At 43.9% G+C, this 20538-nt stretch overlaps 1 protein-coding gene across 2 annotated transcripts in view; it reads left to right on the top strand.

Annotated features, from left to right (window-relative positions):
• RGS14 (regulator of G protein signaling 14) overlaps nucleotides 1-14317 on the top strand; it is a 152271-nt gene extending 137954 nt beyond the window's left edge. For both annotated transcript variants that reach the window (XM_068277101.1, XM_068277102.1), the window contains 4 exons: nucleotides 1056-1137; nucleotides 4964-5016; nucleotides 9496-9637; nucleotides 10600-14317. In XM_068277101.1, coding sequence (XP_068133202.1) covers nucleotides 1056-1137; nucleotides 4964-5016; nucleotides 9496-9637; nucleotides 10600-10985 — 663 coding nt within the window. In that variant the 3' untranslated portion in view covers nucleotides 10986-14317. The remainder of the gene's footprint in view (nucleotides 1-1055; nucleotides 1138-4963; nucleotides 5017-9495; nucleotides 9638-10599) is intronic.
• Nucleotides 14318-20538: the final 6221 nt, after the last annotated feature.

Below are 20538 nucleotides of genomic sequence, written 5' to 3'. Positions count from 1 at the left end.
CTTTGATACTAGTGTGCTAGCCGAACTTGAATCACTAGTACAATGTATAGTGACAATATTTTATTTGGAAATAAAGGTGCATTTTTTCAGTTTTACATCCATCACTATTTACAAGCCCTTAATTCAAAAGTAATATACCCTCTTGACATAAATATTTAAAAAAATTCAGTCCTTAATGTATGTAGGTGTAATTTTATTATTTGGCCACCAGATGTCCTTGCGCATTATTTTCTATTAGCTTACTATAAGTACGCAAATAGGAAGTAATACATTACTTCGGAAGTGACGCAGGCATCTCATTGATGCTAGCGATCACGGGGACCTGAGGGGAGAGAAATGAATGGGAAAGAAGTTCCCTTTCATTAATCTAATGATCAGCGGTGGGAGCGATGGGAACGAGCAAGCGGGAGGGAGCGCGGTGGCACGATCGCTCCTACATCTGGGAATGATCAATGTTTTTGAACAATAACAGTGATCATTTTCGCTGTATAAGAACGGATTGGCTCAGGGGACTTCTTTCCCCTGCCACTAATCCCCCCTGTCTCCGGTACCATCGCGATCGTGGGCTTTTGCACGCAGAATCGCGCAGGGAGCCCTGTAAAGTGCACGGACGTGAGTGGTTAATAAACTGACAAGTTAATCGCTGTTGAATGAAAATTCCCATGTAACTAATCTATCCATATTTCCCGTACTTCTCACCCATATGTGAAACTCTAATATTTCTCCAAATCCAATTTTACAACAGAGTTTAGAGACAACCTGATTTATTACAGCAAAAAAATAAAAAAAAACCATTCTGGTTGTGCATGAGTGCACTGACTGTAGTTACACAGCTGCTTCTTTAATGAACATTTAGGGATTCCCCTACATTCTGATATGGCATTCAGTAGATGAGAGCTACAAACCACTGAATAGAAGGTAGTTAATAAAAATAATAATAAAAAAAAAATAACCAAATTTGTTGCATTACAAGTGCTCTCCACTGTTTTCAAGCTTTAGTAAATCAGCCCCATTAAGTACATATAGGTAGACTCATTTTATTTCTTTTTGACCAGGTGGGGCAGTCGAAAGCTGTAGACCAAGGCAACTCTGTGAGTCAGGTGGCAGGACTCACTCTCCTCCTACAAACAGTCACCGGTAAGATATTTAATGTCACATGCTAGTGTTTGACAGGTTATCCAGCTTCAGTTTATTAACAGGGTCTGGCAGCTTCTGACTGATTATGCTTCAAGCAGCTCAAGAGTCAAGCAAATCTTCATAAGGATGAAAGAGATTGCTTTCTTGGCTTCCATAGTGCACAGGAAGCACCTCTAGAACTCAGGCTTTGGGTGGCAGTCACTCGACATGTCACTCTATATTGAAAGACTGGGCTTGCTGAAAAGGCTTTCATGTCTGTAAATGGCCAACCCACATGAGGCAGTTATTTAAACTTCTACCACAATTGCGAAAATTTGGAAAATGTAAAATACACGTGTATTACTCTTAAGGTAGCCACTAATGATCCAATCTCTTTCAACCAATCTTACCATTTCTATGTAATATAAGGGAACTGCCTAAAGTATCCATTCAATATATTCACTCAGTTTACACTTAAACTACATAGATTTGGTAAAATTGGATGAAAAAGATTGGATCATTAGTGGCCACCCTAAGCAAAAATATAAACTCTACACTTTCGGTTCTGCTCCCATTTAGCATAAGCTGACTCAACGAACTGAAACATTTTCTACATACACAAAAGACCCAATACTCTCAAATATTGTTCACAAATCTGTCTAAAGGTGGCCATACACTGGTCGATTTGCCATCAGATCGACCAGCAGATAGATCCCTCTCTGACTGAATCTGATCAGAGAGGGATTGTATGGCTGTCTTTACTGCAAACAGACTACCGTAGCTGCTCTATACATCTATGGCATCTGTACAGGAAAAAAATATCTTTATAGTACATTTTACTCAGAGACAAATATACAACAAATATGCATGAAGTTTAAACTTAACACATTTTTGCAATAGTTGTCCTTTAACTTCATTCATTTCTCAAAGTGGACTTCTGAAGGCAATGTTGGTTTAAAATGCAAGAGGGGCAGCGCACAGAATGTGTTGTGTAGACTAGGACAACTACAGAGACAGTTTTCTACATTGTTAAATTAGTTACAGTACAATGAATGTAAGTTGGCAAACAGGGAATTGTTCTTCAAATATACATACCGGTACCTGTTACACTTTAACCTTCCTCGCGGAAGGTTAAAGTGTAAGCCGCACAGGAGGATTTCTCAGGCCCTGCTGGGCCGATTTGCATAATTTTTTTTTATGCTACACGCAGCTAGCACTTTGCTAGCTGCGTGTGCATACCGATCGCCGCCGCTCTGTGCTGATTCGCCACTACCCGCCGCACTGCCCCCCCCCCTCAGACCCCTTGCGCAGCCTGGCCTATCAGCGCCAGGCAGCGCTGAGGGGTGGATCGGGACTCCCAATGACGTCACGACGTCGATGACGTCGGCGACGTCATCCTGCCCGTCGCCATGGCAACGGGGGAAGCCCTAATGGAAATCCTGTTCAGAACGGCATTTCCTGATGGGCCTGATCGCCAGAGGCGATCGGAGGGGGTGGGGGGATGCCGCAGCTCATCGACTGTCATGTAGCTAGAGCTAGGCTAGCTACATGATTAATAAAAAAATAAAAAAATAGTGCTGCGCTGCCCCCTGGTGGTTTTACTTGACCGCCAGGAGGGTTAATGTAAATTATGACATTTTCTAACTATACATTTTTTTGTGGAAATATTTAGCCACTCTCTCATATAATCGCCCTAATCCCTACTAGCAGCGCCACCATGTCCTGATTACAAGATTTAAGATGTGCCTGGCCTTCCTCCTCTTTCTAAATTAATTGACTTGCTGTTATTACTGATTTATAAAGTGGGGCTTACATAAACCACCAACTACTTAACACTATCAATATCTACAAGTATGAAGAATCCTTATCACTGCATCGGGAAAGTTCAGTTTCTACTGCACGTGATACACTCTGCCTCTTGAACCTGATTGAGAAACTGCACTGACAAAGGTTTTCTCATAGAAAGCCCTTGTTGCTGTTCCCAGAAGCACAATGTGATACTTGCTGAATTGCATAAGATCTGGGTGCAATTGTACTTGTGTCTCATTTAGTATAATTGGGTCTGCAAGTGCTCCAAGAATCTCATCAGAAGTAAAAGTCTGTTTTTCCTGTGCTTCTTACAATTTGCAATGGGAATAGGGCTGAAGAGAAGGGAAATATTTCTGTTTAAAATGTTGTCACATGGTGCTTGAGATCCATCTCTTGGATTTTTGTTACGCCAACTGTTCCTGGAAAGGCCACAAGGGCCCGGGCCTGGGGCGGATGCTGACTAAAGGGGTGGCTGCATATGGAAGAGGAGGCTGCAGATGGAAAAAGAGATGTTGAAACTACAGAACAACACATAGAAGTTTGGAGCTTCTGCCCAAGGGGGCTGCTGCCTGCTGTACATGGATGTTACACCTAGAACAAGGAGCTGCACATGTAATGGGAGGAGGGCTGTTTGCATGTGGAAGAGAAGTCAAAGAAAATACGACTTTGGATGGAAAAAGCATAAACCTGGACTTCAAAATAATCATTCTGGCATATACAATTAATAAAAAAGTATGGTAATTGTTTTTTCATTGGGACAAAGTTAAATAGCTAACACCATCATCTTGTGGTGCCCCAGTCCAAGGTTCAAATACCACTAGCCGACACACTATCTGAATGGGGCTTGTGTGTTCTTCCATTGTTTGTGTGACTCCATGTATTCCACTTTTCTCCTTCACTCCACAAAACATACTGAAAGATTAGGGCGGGGTTTCCACACCGTGCAGATTTGAGCATTTTTCTACATAAAAAAACCCAAAACGCACAAGACAGCACAACAATGACATTTTTGCATGTGAATATGTGCGGGAAAGAAAAGGCATGATGCATTTTTCGGGACTGCACATTTGTTTCCCATTTGATGTTGTCAATACGCCATACACATGAGGAAATTTGCATAATCCAGCACAAAAATTTGCATTTCCAAAAACACATGCAGAGTTTAATATCCTTGTTTAAACACAGCCTGGCTGCCCTACAAATTACCGTAACTTCATACTAGCATAAGGGCATTACATTGTAAATCTCTGAGGGACACATAAATGGCTGAGGAAAATGTCAGTGTAAATGCAGAGTAGTAATAATAATTTGACATGTCTAGGGAAGGAGTTACAAAAGGTAAAGGCCTTTTAATACAGGAATATATATCACTTATATGTAGATGATGTGCTCGTGATTAGTTTTAGCAATATTAACATAAAAATGGCAAACATATGTCATATCTAGTGCTGTTCATTTCCTTGCCATGTACTAATTTAATTCATTTTTGGTCAGCTGCTCCCACTTAACAGCCTTGCTTTTGGTGTATATGCAGAGCTTCTGTTTGGGTTCAAGGTGGGTTTGCAGTTTCTGGGGGGGCTCAGCGCACCTTTGATTGTAGGACATTCGGAAGCAGCCTGGTGATGCGCTGATCCACCTTTTGCGCAATTTTCAATTTTTGATTTTACTTGGTAGCGCACCCAGGCTATGCATATGCATAGGTTAGGATTTAGTTAGTGTTAGGTCCGCTCCCATATGAGGATGACTTCTCCGCAGTGGGAGGGACGAGTACTTAACAAGTTGCATGCAAGCTGTTACAGGAAACTAACATCCTCCTCCAGTGGTAGACAGGTTATGTGTATGCCAGGTGTGTATTTTATCCCACAAGTGGGGCTTGCACTCTCTTGCAGGTAGGCACTTATCTGTTTTTAAGTAGCACTGTTCATTTCCTTGCCATATGTCATATCTAATCTATAGTACTAGCAGGCAGCAATCCATAGTCACTGCTGTATCAGTAGATATATACATTTTTAAGTATGTGTTTTCTTTTACCCTGCAGATGTGAAGGAGCATATAAAAGCAGGAGGAAATACAGCTGAAGCACAAGTTAAGGTAATGTACTGTGAGACTTTTAAAGGGCGTATTAGTCATAAAGGCATTCCATTTATGTCAGTTATAGCTCTATATAAATAATCAATGACCTGTACATTTGACTCTTAGCAAACATGATTTTCAAGTAAGAGCCTTTTTATGGTAAACCATTCACTTAGGAAGCAGAACTGCTGTAGGAGTAGCTGTAAAATGCTTCATCTAACACTAATAGAAGATTTACAAACATGCTGACCTCTAAATAAGTATAACTAAAGCTCTCCCTCGGCCAGTAATGTAGATACATTGAATTAAATGTGTAACACTACTAAAAGTTTATAGGCAGTTTCCAAGGTTATTTGCACACCTGTTCGGAGATGCTCTGAAGGTAAATAGTGCATATTTGACAACGTTACTAAAGCTGAAATGTTGTTAAAGGTGTTTTGTCTTGAGGCTGGCCTTTCATAGCCAGTGTATATAACTGCTATAAGAGAGTCCAGAAAACAACAGAAAGCCTAATTCTCTTCATACTGCTTTTTTGTATTATTATTTCCTTACCAAGTCTACTGTGCTAGTTCACCCTGGTGGGGGTTGCTTTTTGGATTAGGTAGGATGAATCTTTTGTACAAGGGATAAGGTGCATTCACATGCACAATTACTGTCACCTGCAGGGATCGGGATTCGATTGAAAGTACAGGGCTGTAAGTTCTATATAGATGCTTAGCTAGCTTAGAGGGTAGCAATGCATTATGTTACTTTGAAGGGGTCAGGAGGACCTACAGAGCTGCACATGACAATGTGGTACTGAGCGGGAGGGGTAAGGAGAAGAGCAGTAGGGTGGGACAGTTTTTTGACTGAGATGATCTTCCCACCTGGATCTCCTGCGGCGCACCAGAGAGAATTAGAGACCACTAATACTGGTGCTAGATTCTTGGCAGAAGCGGCTCCAACCAGTTGCCTTAGCTGAGGATCATCTAGCCAGTGTACATGGCTTGATTCACATGCAAATAGATACAATCAGACAGAGCATTTTCTAGGCTAAAATGCACCCAGGGCGAGGGTGTAAAAATTGCCCCCCCCCCCAGAGCCAGGTATAGGTGCCTGCAGTATAGGTTAGCCAGGTCAGTTGCACTCAGTATAGGTAGCCAGCTATAGGTCCACCCAGTATAGGTAGCCAGGCATAGGTACCCCAGTATAGGTAGCCAGGCATAGGTGCCCCAGTATAGTTAGTCAGGTAGGTGCCTCCAGTATAGGTAGCCGGTATAGTTGCCCCCAGTATAGGTTAGATAGGCAGGTGCCCCCAGTATAGGTTAGATTAGGTAGCTGCCCCCCAGTATCGGTTAGATTAGGTAGGTGCCCCCCAGTATAGGTTAGATTAAGTAGCTGCCCCCCAGTATAGGTTAGATAGGTAGCTGCCCCCAGTATAGGTTAGATTAGGTAGCTTCCCCCCAGTATAGGTTAGATTAGGTAGCTGTCCCCAGTATAGGTTAGATTAGGTAGCTGCCCCCCAGTATAGGTTAGATTAGGTAGATGCCCCCCAGTATAGGTTAGATTAGGTAGGTGCCCCCCAGTATAGGTTAGATAGGTAGCTGCCCCCCAGGGTAGGTAGGTAGGTAGGTACACCCCAGGGAGGGCAGCCCGACCTCTCCCTCCCTACCTATCACCGCTCACTAGCCGCCGGTCTTCTCCTCTCCGCATAGACGCTGATACACACACTGCTTCCAGATAAACAGGAAGCAGCGTGTGTATCAATGTCTATGCAGAGAGGAGAAGACCGGCGGCTAGTAAGCGGCGATTGGAACCAGGGAGGTGAGTTGTGACTATTTCCAGCGCTTCCTGCTGCGCTTTACTCTGCATTGGTGGGGGGAGCACGGAGGGAGGTGTGGGGAGAGGAAGGGAGGAAGAGGTCAGGCTGCCCTCCCTGCGGCTGACTCCCCCCTCCATTACAGCGCCCCCCCTCCCAATAGCGCTCGGGGCGCCCGCACGGGCCGCACAGCGCTAGAAACGGGCCTGCAATCAGATAAGTCTGTAAAACATTTAGAAAGTATGAAATGAGTTGAGAGTGTCAAAGACCATGAAACAGTACTTCTATATAGCAGGATTGCAATTTTACTAGTCAGAAAACTGTCCAGACCCCTCCCATTTATCCCAGCCTCCCTAACATGATGTACTCCAGGGTGGAGCTGCGGAAGGGGAGTCAGCAACTAGTTTCTTCCTGTGAGCATAGGTCCCCTGACCATATCACCTCTTTCCTTTGTTGGAGGGAGATTGAAGAGCACCTCTGGCCAAAAAAGGGTTTGAATGGCAATACATATATGCAATCTATGCGCTGTTAGATGAACATATAAAGTTTATATCTGGTGCATCGTAGTGGATAGAACAGACTAACATTTATATCTGTAGCAGCAAGTTCTTCCTTACTCATGCTGAAGCCTTGCCAAAGAACACCCTCAGCACCCTCAGGTCCTCCCCTCCGACCTGGTTCTCTCCCCTGCCTCTCTCTCCCCTGCTCTCTGCCTGCCTGGATCAAATTACATCTCTTTTCACAGAGAGGAGAGACAGGAGAACTGATGCAGCCTGTCATATCATGTCTGTTTGCTATAATTATAATTTCTAATGTCTGTCTGCCTGCCTGGTTTAGATCATATCTTTATATATCTTGGCATCATATTAGTTTTAAAGCAAACTGCAATTAATAATTTAGCTACTCTTTAACTCTACAACAGAGTCTCATAATGATAAGAATCTGCTGAGCTGCAGTTCTGACCACAAAGCTGAGGGAGGAGGTGGAGGGTAAGAGCTGTTCTCTTGTTGGAAAACACCCAATCTCCTGTTGCATTACAGGAGATTCACATCATGGATGTGCAGCTGATAAATTTGCAGAAATTGCATGATGTACAGTATCTAATAAAGTGGCCATCAAAATATATTAGTTTTCTTTTCATTGTGTTTAGCATACCATTTAGCAATCATGAGGCCCAAATGCTTCAACAATAACCCCAAAATATCAAATGCAGCCACTATGACCTTCAAATAATATATGCACCTGTTAATACTCCATATAAAGAAATGCAGTAAACATTATGCCTCATATGAAATACAGAAAACATTACGCCCAGGGCCCATATGCAATTAACTTTTTCTACTGAGTTTTCGCCTAGGTGATATTTTACAGCTTGCCAATAAAATGCCTTTTAAATCACCATCAGGAAATAAAACACTCAAAATAATTTTGCTAGTACTTTTTTACATACTTTTTTTACTTTGTTACGTACTTTTCAATTGCAAAGTGCTGCAAAGTTATTTTCCTAGGAGAAAACTTGGGAGAAAAAGTTAATTCCATACAGTTCCAGGGCCCATATGCAACTCACTTTTTCTTCTGAGTTTTCTTCTAGGTGATATTTTTAAACTTGTCAATAAAATGCTTTTTACACCATTTACAGTACAAACAAGAAAATACCAAAAATAGTTTTTATTGTACTTTTTCACCTACTTTTTTTAATTGCAGAGTGCTGAAAAGTTATTTTAACCAGAAGATGAAAAAATATCTCATAGGAGAAAAAGCGAATTGCATTTGGGCACAGGTGTTGTTTCTGCTCACTTAGGAACACATAACAAACAATCATTCTGCAGTGATGCAACTTGCAAGGAGTAAACATGTTGCCACCTTTTAACACTCTAAATCAGGATAAGGAAAGATTTTAGAGTGAAAAAAATAACAGTTTTTATTCATTCAATTATATTCAGTATTTCCTCTTTGATTACTGTAACTCCCACTCTGAAACATCTGCACATACTGAATACAAGCAACCCTAGCTCCACTGGCGTAACAATAGGGGAAGCAGCCCCTGCCCCCGCGGGGGGCCCGGGGCCCCCCTGTCGCCTGCTCATGGCCGTGTTGGGGGGCAGGAGGAGTTGCAGCATGAGGGGAGAGCTTTGCACATCAGCGGGGAGGGGGGACAGTCCCCCCCTCCCTCACCTCGGGCTCTCCCCTCTGCGCTCCCCTCCTGCATCTATCTGTCAGCAGCGGCGGCAGCAGCTATAATTACCTCCATTCACCACAGAGGTTGCCGATCTGCAAGGGCTTCACATTAGTTGGATCTGCAGGGCATTCACATTAGTTCCTGTTAAAACAGGAAGTAATGTGAAGCCCTTGCAGATCGGAGACCTCCGGTGGTGAATGGAGGTAATTATAGCTGCTGCTGCCGCCGCCGCTGCTGCCATTTAGATGCAGGAAGGGAGCGCAGAGGGAAGAGCCCGAGGTGAGGGGGGGGGCTGTCCCCCCTCCCCGCTGACGTGCAAAGCTCTCCCCTCATGCTGCCCCCCCAAAATGGCTATGAGCGGGCCCCAGAGTGGGGGTGGGGGGCCCACTCAAATTCTTGCAGGGGGGCCTGGGGACTTCTAGTTATGCCCCTGCCTAGCTCACAGCAAAGACAGTTTTGATCAGCATTCCATCATATTGTTCTGCATCTCACACTGTCCTCTTCCTTAAATCCCATACAGAATGAAGCTGTAACCAAGGAAAAAAGTGGACCAATAGGTATGCCAAGAGCAGACCACCAACATCACACCAAAAGGGAATCTAATCTGAGCCGACCTACTCAAGTAAAAAATAAGCCGTATCCACACAAAAATGAAATTGAAGGTGTGTTTTAACAGTCAATACAGTGTCATAATGTAGTGTATGTAATCATTGACTTAACTATAGCAGCTGTTTGTCTCCAGTCCATTCACTGTCCTTTTATTTATTTTGTTCCCTCCATTCTCTAACTTCTGGACTTTTGTGCTTAAATAGAGATTACACTAAAATGTCATCTATGTTCTATGGGGTGGTTCACACTTTTAAAAAAAAAAGTTTTTAAAGCTCTGCAAAAACACATGAAGCAGATCCTATGTTAAAAATAAGACCCGCTTCCACTCGTGCAGAAACACGGATTGCACACAGATCCGTGTGGCACGGATTGAAAATTTCACGGAGAGACCGCATTTGAAACTTTATCCCAGACTAGACAGGAAAACGTGTCCAATGCAAGCATATGAGAATGGACAATGTCTGCTCTTAATAGGCTTGTCGCTGCATCCATATCGCCCATTTCAGCCACATCCCGTCACCGTCTTGACTTCATACTCACGCATCCCGCCGTCCATCATCGCTGCTCGGTCCATTCTGAAGAGCCCGGAGGCCAACAGAAGCATGGGTATTCTCCATGGGGCTGCAACAGACCAATGGGAATCTTCAGCAACAGAGAGATTTCTCATTGGTTCATGTTGGACCAATTAAAATTCTCCCTGTTGCTAGGCAGAATTGGCCTGTTGCAGCCAATGGAGAGCAATGCTTCTGCTAGCCTCCAGGCTGTGGAAAGGACCGAGCGGCGGGACAAGTGTTGGGAGGAGTGGTGACGGTGAGATAACGTGAGCAGCCGACACATATGTACCGACGCAATCGATGCGTGGATGCGGAATGTGCCCTACATCCAAATTAGATCTGTGTCAATGGATCAGTTTTTCTGAAAAATTGATCCACAGGTCTTGCTGTTTTCAGAACACTGCAGGACAGGTTTACAAATCCTGGTGTCATTTAATACATCTTATCCTTTTTCTTTACAGGACTGGTAGAGATGCTTAACAGAGTTCAGAGCAGTCGGACAGATAACCAGCGTGGATTATTATCTAAAGAGGACCTTGTTCTTCCAGACTTCTTAAAACTTCCAACAGATGAAATGTGCGATGAGTGTCACAAATCTTCCTTGGACAATCCATCTACTTCAGAGGGTGTGGAATCCGGCGATGAACAAAATTTTGCCAAAGATAACAGATCTCCATCACCAGAAACAGTGTGTCTGTCTCAGATAGAGAGTGCAAACGCCTTCTTATCAGAAATTAGGTCCAACATTGACATGGCCCCTACAGTAACAGTCTTCATTGAACCACCTGTGGAGTCAACAGTCAGCAATGACAACACATGTACAGAGAATAACAGTGATGTGTTTTAACTGCAGTCAGTCCTTGTATTTATTTCCCTTTCTTTATATCACTCTCAGAGAGAGCAATTCTTCCTTCTAATATCTGAGGTAGACCAAGAAATTCAGACTCTACTTCACTAATGTTTTCTAAACAGGACCAGCCTAGAAGATAATGCTAGCTACAATATTTATCACAGGATAAGTCCTTTATACTAGGGTTGAAAAATGACATGATATGCAAATCATTCTGAGTTGATGCAGCTTTATGCAAATTTGGCATGCAAATGTATGCAGCTTGAAGGTGCATACACACATCAGACTATAGTCTTTGGAAAATGAAAGATCACAGACCAATTTTACCCCCTTCCATGTAGTATGAGAGCCATACCTACACAGTCTATTCTATGGAGCTGAACTCCCCATCAGAAAAAAATCTTTGCAAGATGCTGCACACACAGATACTGTACACACTCAAAAGATCTGTAGCTGCAAAAGATCCATTCCTGCAAATTGCAATGATAGTCTATGAGATCTGCAGATCATCATACACACATGATTTGTCTGCGACTATGCAGACGAATCCCATCAGCCGTGCCATGCACGGCTATGGGATTCACAGCCTACCGCACCATTTCGGATGGCAATGTCGGCCGAATCGCTGGCGCAAGCGAATCGGCCGGTGGCGCCATTGTACCATATAGCAGAGTTTCCCCACGCGATTTGCCTGTGGGGAAACTCGGCGGATTCAGCGTGGGAACCGCGCCAATGGAGACGGGCCCGTATAGAACTCATACTGCAGTGTTTATTTCCTGGAATTCTTGGGAGCACAGAAAGGGTTAACCTTCAGTGTTTACCTATTATCACAGAACAAGTGAAGACTGAGCACAGCTGATTTACATTAATTACTAGCTGTTAAGATGTAATTACACAGGCTGATCTCTCTAAACACACACACAGTGAATGTGTTTTCCTTGTCTGCTGTACAAGAGTTTAGGCCCACTTTAACTAGCACAGCACACTATTCAGCCACTGTCCAATTTATGAAAAATAGTGGTCCCCAAACAATCAGAAATCTTGCATAAGCCACCATCAGTACATATGAATAGTTTAATCTCTATATAGATATAAGATAACACAGTGCCTTACTCCATGCACTCTTTCAAGTAACGTATACAAGTCCAATGGATGTTTTTGACCATTGCACATTTGTATAGACTGAGCAGGTTATGAGTTATGATTGTTATGCGTTTTACCTACAGGTGCTAGGAGATTTCTTTAATATAAGGTGTGTGCATGTCTCTGCAGGTTAGTAGCCTGTCAGTAATCCTCGCTATGCGCTGCCATTACCCAGACGAGAGCTGTAGACATGTCATCTAATTTGTGATGATTTATAGTGAATCCAGGTGGGATAATTATGTTCTTTAGCCCTAAAGATCCTTGGTTCATGACAGAGAAGATGTACTTAGGTCAGCTCACGCTAGGTTTGCTACAGGAACTGATTTTTGAGCGTTAGCAACGCACAGACATGTCAGATGGATCCATGTCTGATTCAATATTGCAATAGACATTCCTGACCTGACCATAATGAGTGGGTGCATTGCCATAAAGAGTATGCCTCATTTCTGCAGACAATGCAAGATCTTTCACTGGATCACTGGAGTGTGTACAGCACATTGGTTACATTACCCTGACCAGACATCACGTTTTACCTGGGACATGTCCCAGGTTCAGGTTCCCCTGTCCCAGGCTGCAATGTGTCCCAGGTTATGTCCCACTTTTAGCCACTGGGTGTCCCAGCCGTAGGACTCTGTGGCTACATGAGGTAATGTTTGCCTCAATTACTGGTTGCAGAGTCTGAGTAATTGTTTTTTGCTGCATTCCATGTCAGAGGTATCGGTAGTTGCATTTCATTTGTCGGAGGTAACAGTTATTGCAATTCATGTATCGAGGTAACAGTTGCTGCTGTTATTATTTGATGGTCATAGAGACTGCATTTGCTACTTTGTGGTTATTGTTGCAGCATTTGGCATTTTGGGGGCTCATGATCATTAAATGGTATGCTAATACTGTAGCATCAGCAGCTTCTGCAGATTTTGTGATCAATCTAATCCCACCATAGTCACAGTCTAATGTCCTACGATGTCATTATGTATTTATATAGCACTGATATCTAAGGCAGTACTTTACAGAGAATGGTCATGTCCTTGGCGGAGCTCACAATCTAATCCCGGCCATAGTCAAAGTCTAATGTCTCACAATATCATTATTATGTATTTATGTAGCACTTGCACCTTCTGCAGCACTTTACAGAGTACATAGTCATGTCATGGACTGACATCCATGATGCAAATCTCTCATTTCATTACATCATTGTGAGAACACTGCTTTCTTTGGGGAACATTGCCTAATTACCTTTAGGGTCACTTTGCCTATCTGTGTTTTGGAAGGAGAATCTGGCCCACTTCCTCATAGTTACATTACAGTTCGCTCTGCCCACACCATGTCATGTACACGCTCATTTTTCGGCGTGGTGCCTAGCGTGCCACACTAACACACACACACACGCACACACCCCGTCCCAGGTTGAGCCAAGAAAAATCTGGTCACTGTACATTAACCACTCCGAAAATAGTGTGACCTTACCTCTAGAGGGAGAATCTGTAACACAGAGGAGATCAAATGCAATTTCAGTGGTAGGACGTTTGTATTGGCTAAAGACTGCTCTAAGGCCTGGAACCCACTACAAAACGCTATCGCTAATCGCAATCGCTAGCGTTTCGTATGAGCGGCTTGTAAGCAATTTCATGAGCGTTTTCGGGAGAGATTTTAAAAAGTGTAATTAATTTGCCAGCGGTTGTTTAGCGATTAGCGTTTTTCATTCTGATTATTCCTTTCAATTAATTTTCATTTGGTTACAGTGTGCAGTAATGTAAAAACACTTGCAAAATCGCTCTGTATAGGTTTTGACGAGCGATTATGCCAGCGTTTATATACTTTACATTGCAGAAACGCTCATCGCTAACGCTCAAACATGCCGCATGTCCTGAGTTTTGCGATTTGGTAATTGCAATCGCTCCAGTGGAATTTGGCCCATCCATTAACATTAGCTGAGCATTTAGGGAAATCGCTAGCAGTTTGAATCGCTCCCTAAACGCTCAGAAAATCGCTCTAGTGGGTTCCAGCCCTGAGGTGGGATAACACTTTACAATAGTGTTTATGGTTTGAAGTGTTTCCACAGACCTTGTTAGAAACACATAAGCTGTACAGGTCCTGGGATGCCATAATGCAGCACAAATGTAAGCCAAAAATACTATCTATGTAGAACTTTAATGGTAATGTAAATAAACAAGCTATTTTTCTTATCTTGTAGATGTCTGGAAATGTTTGTTTCAAAGGGCTCTGATCAAAAAAAGTTAATGTTGCTTTCTAACTTTTACATGCTGACTGTAAACAAAAAATGACATTTTCCTAGCTTAACCACTTCAGCCTTCAGGGTTTTTTTCACCTTATGCATCATTTCAGAGCTCCTCTCATTCATTTGCCAATAATTTTATCACTACTTTTCACAATTATGGGCACTCCAGCCCCTGTTCCCCATCAGGTCCGTGTACCTGGAGGAGGTAATGGGGAGATGACGGGTGGAAGGAGGGCGTGCCTTCCTAGTGAAGATCACGCCTTAGGTCCTCTGTTTTTACTGCCTTAGGCTCTGTTCACATTAGCAAACACAGACGGCCATGTGTTCGGAACGCAGTTCATACGAATGCACGCCATCCACGTTTGTATACGTTATGTGGCTGATCCCATTCACTTCAAGTGAATGGGTCAGCTGCACGTTTCTGGAAAAAATGCATGCAGCATGCGTTTCCGGACTGCACTGGTCCAGAACGCATGCAGTGTCAACATCAGACAGTGCAGTGTATGCACTGTCTGATGTCGTGCGTGTCGGCCTCCTGCATGCATTCCCGAAACGCATATTAAACCGCATTTAGTGTGAACGGGGCCTTAGTCACAGGAGGTGTAGGCACCTCAATGACTGGCTCCTCCAGCATGTAGTTCCTCATCATTTCCGCTCCATAGCGAGAGCGAGGATTGGGTAATTTGAATGCAGCATGCTCATTGGCTGTGCTAGGATTATGTGAGGTATGAATAACTGTGTAGTGATTAAACTTTTGTCAGACTGCCATAAACTTGAGAAAGGAGTGTTACTCTGAAACGCCGTGTTATGATATGTGACATAGCTGAATAAAAGCACTTAAACCTATAAATACTGAGACGGTGCCAGCTGCTTTATTCAAGTACTGGTGGATTGGTGATCCTCTCTGCTGGGCACATCAGTGGATACTAAGACGGTGTGCATTACTACATTGACTAAAAGCTGAAGGGCTTGATTCACAAAGCGGTGCTAACTGTTAGCACGCCTGTGAAAACCCCCTTAGCGCGTCTAAACGAGCTTTTCGCGCGCAAAACTTTATGCGCGCACTGCACAGAGCGCAGGGCGCTCCGCGCGAAGTGCCCATTAACGCCTATGGGACTTAGCACGCATAGGACTTTGCGCGCGCAAACTTAGCGCGCGATCTGATTGAGAAATCCGGTGCTAACCTACTTAGCACCCTGGTTAGAACGTCTAAAGACTTTAGACGTGCTAAGTAGGTTAGCACCGCTTTGTGAATCAAGCCCCAAGTGGTTAATACAGTAGTACTATGGAGAGGGTGAAAATTATAACTCATTAAATCCATCATTTTTTAGTAAAGTGCTTTAAAGAAGGAAAGAAGGGGTCCCCAACCTATTTTGGTCCGAGGATGCGTTTTCTGGTGACCAGGAGGGGAGCTTTGGAGAAGTGTATATGGTCTTGACGGCGATGCTCATCTCTGGGGCCGAGGTGGTTTTCCGGGAGGGAAGGGGGTTATGGCGGTTTGTTAGGGGTAAAAGAGTGCGGAGGGAGGCGGAGGCTATGGTGTGGGTGGGTGGGAAACCATTGGGTCCTCCCAAACCTTACACAGGCACATTTTAAGTGGGTCAGGGTTGTGTCGCCCAAAACTGCACACCCCCACCCACCCAACTCAGTGTGCCTTGTATTTCCATGCAGAGCAGCGCACAGCAGAGCAGCCCTACCACCAGGTGCGGACTGGCCTCTCTCTCTCTAATATCACTCATGCAGAGCAGGTGCGCTGTCCCATTACAGTCATCAGCACTGCTGCAGGAATATTTGTACAGCTCCCGATGCGTGTCAGCATCAGGCGCTGTATGGAGAATGAAGCAGCAAAGCAGACAGCTGTAATGGGAGTACAACGCACCAGGTGAAGCTCTACTGTGCACTGCTTTGCATAAGTGAAAATGGAGGGAGAGGCCGTGCTTAAAACAGCCGGCAGACCTGCACCTGGCCATGGACTGGGGGCTCCTGCTTTAAAGGATAAATATGCTAATTATACATTATTATGAATAAATTAAACATGTCTAGCCATTCAAGAATGCATTATAATCCATCTCCGATTTTAAGAGATCAGAAAACCTCTGGCTGCCCTTGTATGCAGTTTAATACTCAGGGGCGCCTCTAGCCTTCTTGTCACTCCAGGCAAGAAATCCTGTGGCGCCCCCCCCCCCCCCCCATAAAAAATAAAACAAAAATCATATACATTATAGAACACTTCACACATGATATAAGCCATCAGAGAGGGATAACTATGAAATGGGGCCCTAGGCAAGATAACACTTTGCCCTCCACTGATGGTCACCTGGCTTATTTAGTTAGATTTGGTGGGGGCTAGCAACCACCAGGCCCCTAAACTCTCTCTAGACCCTAGGCAGCTGCCTAAGTTTGCCTTGTGGATGTTCAGCATTGTATGCCATACAGCACATGCTGCCAGTATGCACCTCAAATAAATACAGCATCCACACTACAAGTTCCAATGGCAGTCACATTGCAAGATTGGATTATCAAGCAAGACATTCTTACTTTCAAAATAATTTTTCACAAACATTATGAGATATGCAGATATGTTACCACCTGTTAGGGTAGGACTGGAGTGAGTATATCATGACATTGAAGGGCTGATATGGTAAGGTGGTTTAAGGCCCAGTGCACACCGAGCGGTTTTAGCAGCGATCCGCCAACCGCATCTGTCTGTGAAAACGCTTGGCTAATGTATTTCCATGGGATGGTGCACACCAGCGGTTTGAGGTTTTTAGCAAACCGCAAACGTGCCTCCTGCTGCACATTTGCGGTTTGCAGAAGCGATTCTGCCTCAATGTAAAGTATAGGAAAAATGCAAACCGCTCTGAAAAACACTAGATCAGAGCGGTTTTCCAGGCGAATTTGTTACAGAAGCTGTTCAGTAACAGCTTTTACTGTAACAATATTTGTAATCTGCTTCACAAAAACACTCGGCATGTTTAGAAAATGTCTCTAAACATGCCTAGAATCGCTCTGAAATCTGCTTCAAAAACCGCTAGCGTTTTGAGGATCTGCTAGCGGTTTTGGTGTGCACTGGGCCTAACAGTTTGATTCATAATCCATTCTGGAGATAAGCACAGTGTGTTTGTAGTGTAAGTGATACAAGAGAAGAGAAGTAGAATGGAGGGAGGGAGGGTAGTGGAGGGTCAGAATTGATGACATGGATGAGCAGATATCTATGAGTAGAATAGAGGCTCAGTGGGTACCACTACTGCATTTTAGTGCTGAGTCCTAGGCTTGAACATTGGCCAGGGCAAAATCTGCATGGAGTTTCTGTCTTCAGACATTTCCTGCATCCTAAAAAACATACTAATAAGTCAACTGGTTTACCACAAAACAATCCTATATTGGAAATATTAGACTATAACTGTGGTAGGGATTAGACTGTGAGCTCCTCTGAGGACAGTCAGTGACATGACTATGTACTCTGTAAAGTGCTTCAGGAGATGTCAGTGCTATATAAATAAATAATAATAATATGGTAGGACATTAGACCATGACTATGGTAGGGTTAGATTGTGAGCTCCTCTGAGGACAGTCAGTGACATCACTATGTACTCTCTACAGTGCTGCAGAAGATGTCAGTGCTATATAAATACATAATAATAATATGGTAGGACATTAGACTATGACTATGGTAGGATTAGATTGTGAGCTCCTCTGGGGACAGTCCGTGACATGACTATGTTTTCTGTAAAGTGCTGCAGAAGATGTCAGTGCTATATAAATACATAATAATAATATGGTAGGACATTAGACTATGACTATGGTAGGATTAGATTGTGGATTTTTTTTATTAAAGTAAATCAAAGTAATAGCATACATAAATAAATAAGGTTAAAAAAAAAGTATGCCATTATAAGGCTGAAAGATAACTTCAAACGCATACAAACAGAATTATAGATATGCAATAACACAACAAAAACAAGACAGACTTTATCCCATATATGTATTTACAGAAAGGAAAGAAAAATGCCTGTACCACGTCATAAATGGCAAAACAACTCCATCATATCAAGAAACACAAAGTATCGCACCGGGAAGACACCATTCACCACTATCCATACCAAACGAGACTACCAGACAAAAAAGGAAAATCAAAAACATACAACATGAACCGCCACCAATAAAGGCAAAGACAACCCCTACAATACATCATTCACACTAACAAGACAGAAAAAAAAGAAAAGAAAAGAATACAACATATCCTACCCCCAAAAAATGAAGGACAACACCAACACAACACCATACACACCCCATACGTACCACGGGATTTTTACGCCCGAAAATACCCAACAAAACATAGGACTGAGGACAAAACACAAGACAAGGCAAAACCAAAAATTAATACCCAAGAGACAGGACAACACCTCACCTACACTTAGAAAAGAAGCACAAAGGGATACTCCCTGTGTGCCTGCGGCCAATACTTCAAAAAAATCAAGAAAAGTCAAAATCTAGGGTGAGAAAAGAAAGAGACAGTGAGCTGCACCCAGGAGAAGCTTCCGCCAAGTCAAGGAGGCTTGATATTCTGCCACGCCAGAACCCAAGCTCCTCTCCCCAACTTCTTCCTCTCCAAGTACCGAATAGTTCCCACCTCACTAAGAATAGTGCTCACCACCACCTGGACGGGCAAGTCTCTCTTTCTAATGGCTAAATCACACCGTGCCAACCATAAGTGTCTCCTAACCACTAAACTAACTATGTACAAAGTGCATAAATCATAACCCTGGCGCTGATTAAACGCTCCATAGGCCCACTCGGCATAACCAAGATGCGCCAGAAACGGGATATTCAGAGCCCTCCCCACCTGTTTGTACACTTCTACATTAAAGGGACACGACATCAAGAAGTGGTCCATGGTCTCCTCAACAGCGCACCCCTGCCGAGGACAACCACGTTCTTCCACCTCCCGACACTTCATGAGCCCTCTAACATAAAGCTTGCCCTGGAAGGTAAGCCAGGCGATGTCCCACAATTTGTTCGGAATCCGCGGCGAGTTCAACAAACGCAATCCCCCCTCCAAAATTGTGCCTGGGCAATCCCTCAAAGCCAGTGAGTCAGGAAAGTAGGAGTCCACCACCCATGCCGACAGGGCTTTCCTGTCGACCGATTTGATGACCTCCACTGCCAATCCCCACTGCAATAGTTTCTTCATACAAGGCAGGACATAGGTCGGGAGGTAGCCATGAAGTCTCCTCAGACTTTTCACTGGGCCACCGCTCTTCCATTCTCCAAGGTAAGGCTCACACCAAGTCTGAAAGATCCCTACCCAACTAGGCGGGTTCTCCATTAACATGCTACCAATATTGTGCTTGATAAAAATTAAGGAGAAGAAAACAATCGGGTTGACCATACCTAGGCCACCCTCCCGCCTAGCTTTATAGGTAATATTTCTATGGTTTAGCTTGTTCCCCCATAACATCTGGAAAAACAAGCCATTGACCCTGGTATACAGGGATGCTGGCAAAATCGTGACATAACTGACATACAATAATGTTGGTATCAGGTAAGTCTTGATCAGGTCAATCCTTTCTCTATAGGTCAAACTCCAACCTTTCCAGCGGACCACTTTCCTGTCGACATCTGATAGTTTGCTAACCCAATTTCGCAGGCCGTAATCACCCGGGCCAAATTTGATGCCAAGAATCTTTATTTCGTCCTGAGGCACGGGAAAGGATCCGGGAAGTCTAAAGGACTCTCCATCTTTACCCATCCAGAGAGTTTCGCACTTATCAGGATTGATCTTGGAGCCAGATGCCAATGAGTACCGGGTGATCTCCTCAGCAACCACCAACGCCTCCTCCGCATCCGAGACCACCACAGTGACATCATCGGCATACGCCACCACCTTCAAAGATGAGCTCCCAGAGACGCCCGCCGGAACCCCACCAAGCATGCTGCCCTCTAGCCTTCTCACGAAGGGGTCGATGGCAAACACGTATAGCAGAGAACTCAGCGGACAACCCTGGCGGACCCCCGAGCTCACCTCAAAAAGCTGGCCCATCCACCCATTGATCAGCATAAAACTCTCAGCCCCTTTGTATAAAGTTCGCAGCCAATCTACAAACCTCCCCTGCAAACCATACACAGTAAGCAACCGCCACAGATACTCGTGGTTGACTCGATCAA

This window comes from Hyperolius riggenbachi, chromosome 3, assembly GCF_040937935.1.
Source record: "Hyperolius riggenbachi isolate aHypRig1 chromosome 3, aHypRig1.pri, whole genome shotgun sequence".
In the NCBI taxonomy this organism is placed as follows: Eukaryota; Metazoa; Chordata; class Amphibia; order Anura; family Hyperoliidae; genus Hyperolius; species Hyperolius riggenbachi.
Note: the sequence above shows the minus strand (reverse complement) of the source record. Positions and strands in the feature narration are given on the sequence as shown.